Here is a 298-nt window from a genome sequence, read left to right on the forward strand (position 1 = left end):
GTGCCGATATTGATAAGAACAGTGTCGGTCAACCCAAGTCTCAACCTCCTCCTCCAGTCACAACTTGCTCTCTGTTCGTACTTAGAAATCCATTTTAAAGACTCGAACCCATTTCAGATATACCTACGAGTCGATCATCTCCTACGACATTGCTTTACTGAAATTAGCTTGGCCTGTTGAGTTCTCCGAGTCGGTTTTGCCTGTCTGTCTTCCGAATAATAAGAAGAAATTCAGCAATAAGAAAGGTGTGTAAGCTCTGTTGAAATTATTTATAGTTGTACTGCAATGCATGTTTTAA

The 298-nt window shown here is 40.3% G+C and overlaps 1 protein-coding gene across 1 annotated transcript in view; it reads left to right on the forward strand.

Moving 5' to 3' along the window:
- The window catches only part of LOC119591792 (mucin-17-like), a 10,983-nt gene that overhangs the window by 6,510 nt on the left and 4,175 nt on the right, over positions 1 to 298 (forward strand). The window contains 1 exon segment of the mRNA XM_037940536.1: positions 118 to 245. Coding sequence (XP_037796464.1) covers positions 118 to 245 — 128 coding nt within the window.

The sequence above is a fragment of the Penaeus monodon genome, chromosome 29 (assembly GCF_015228065.2).
Source record: "Penaeus monodon isolate SGIC_2016 chromosome 29, NSTDA_Pmon_1, whole genome shotgun sequence".
Taxonomy (NCBI): Eukaryota; Metazoa; Arthropoda; class Malacostraca; order Decapoda; family Penaeidae; genus Penaeus; species Penaeus monodon.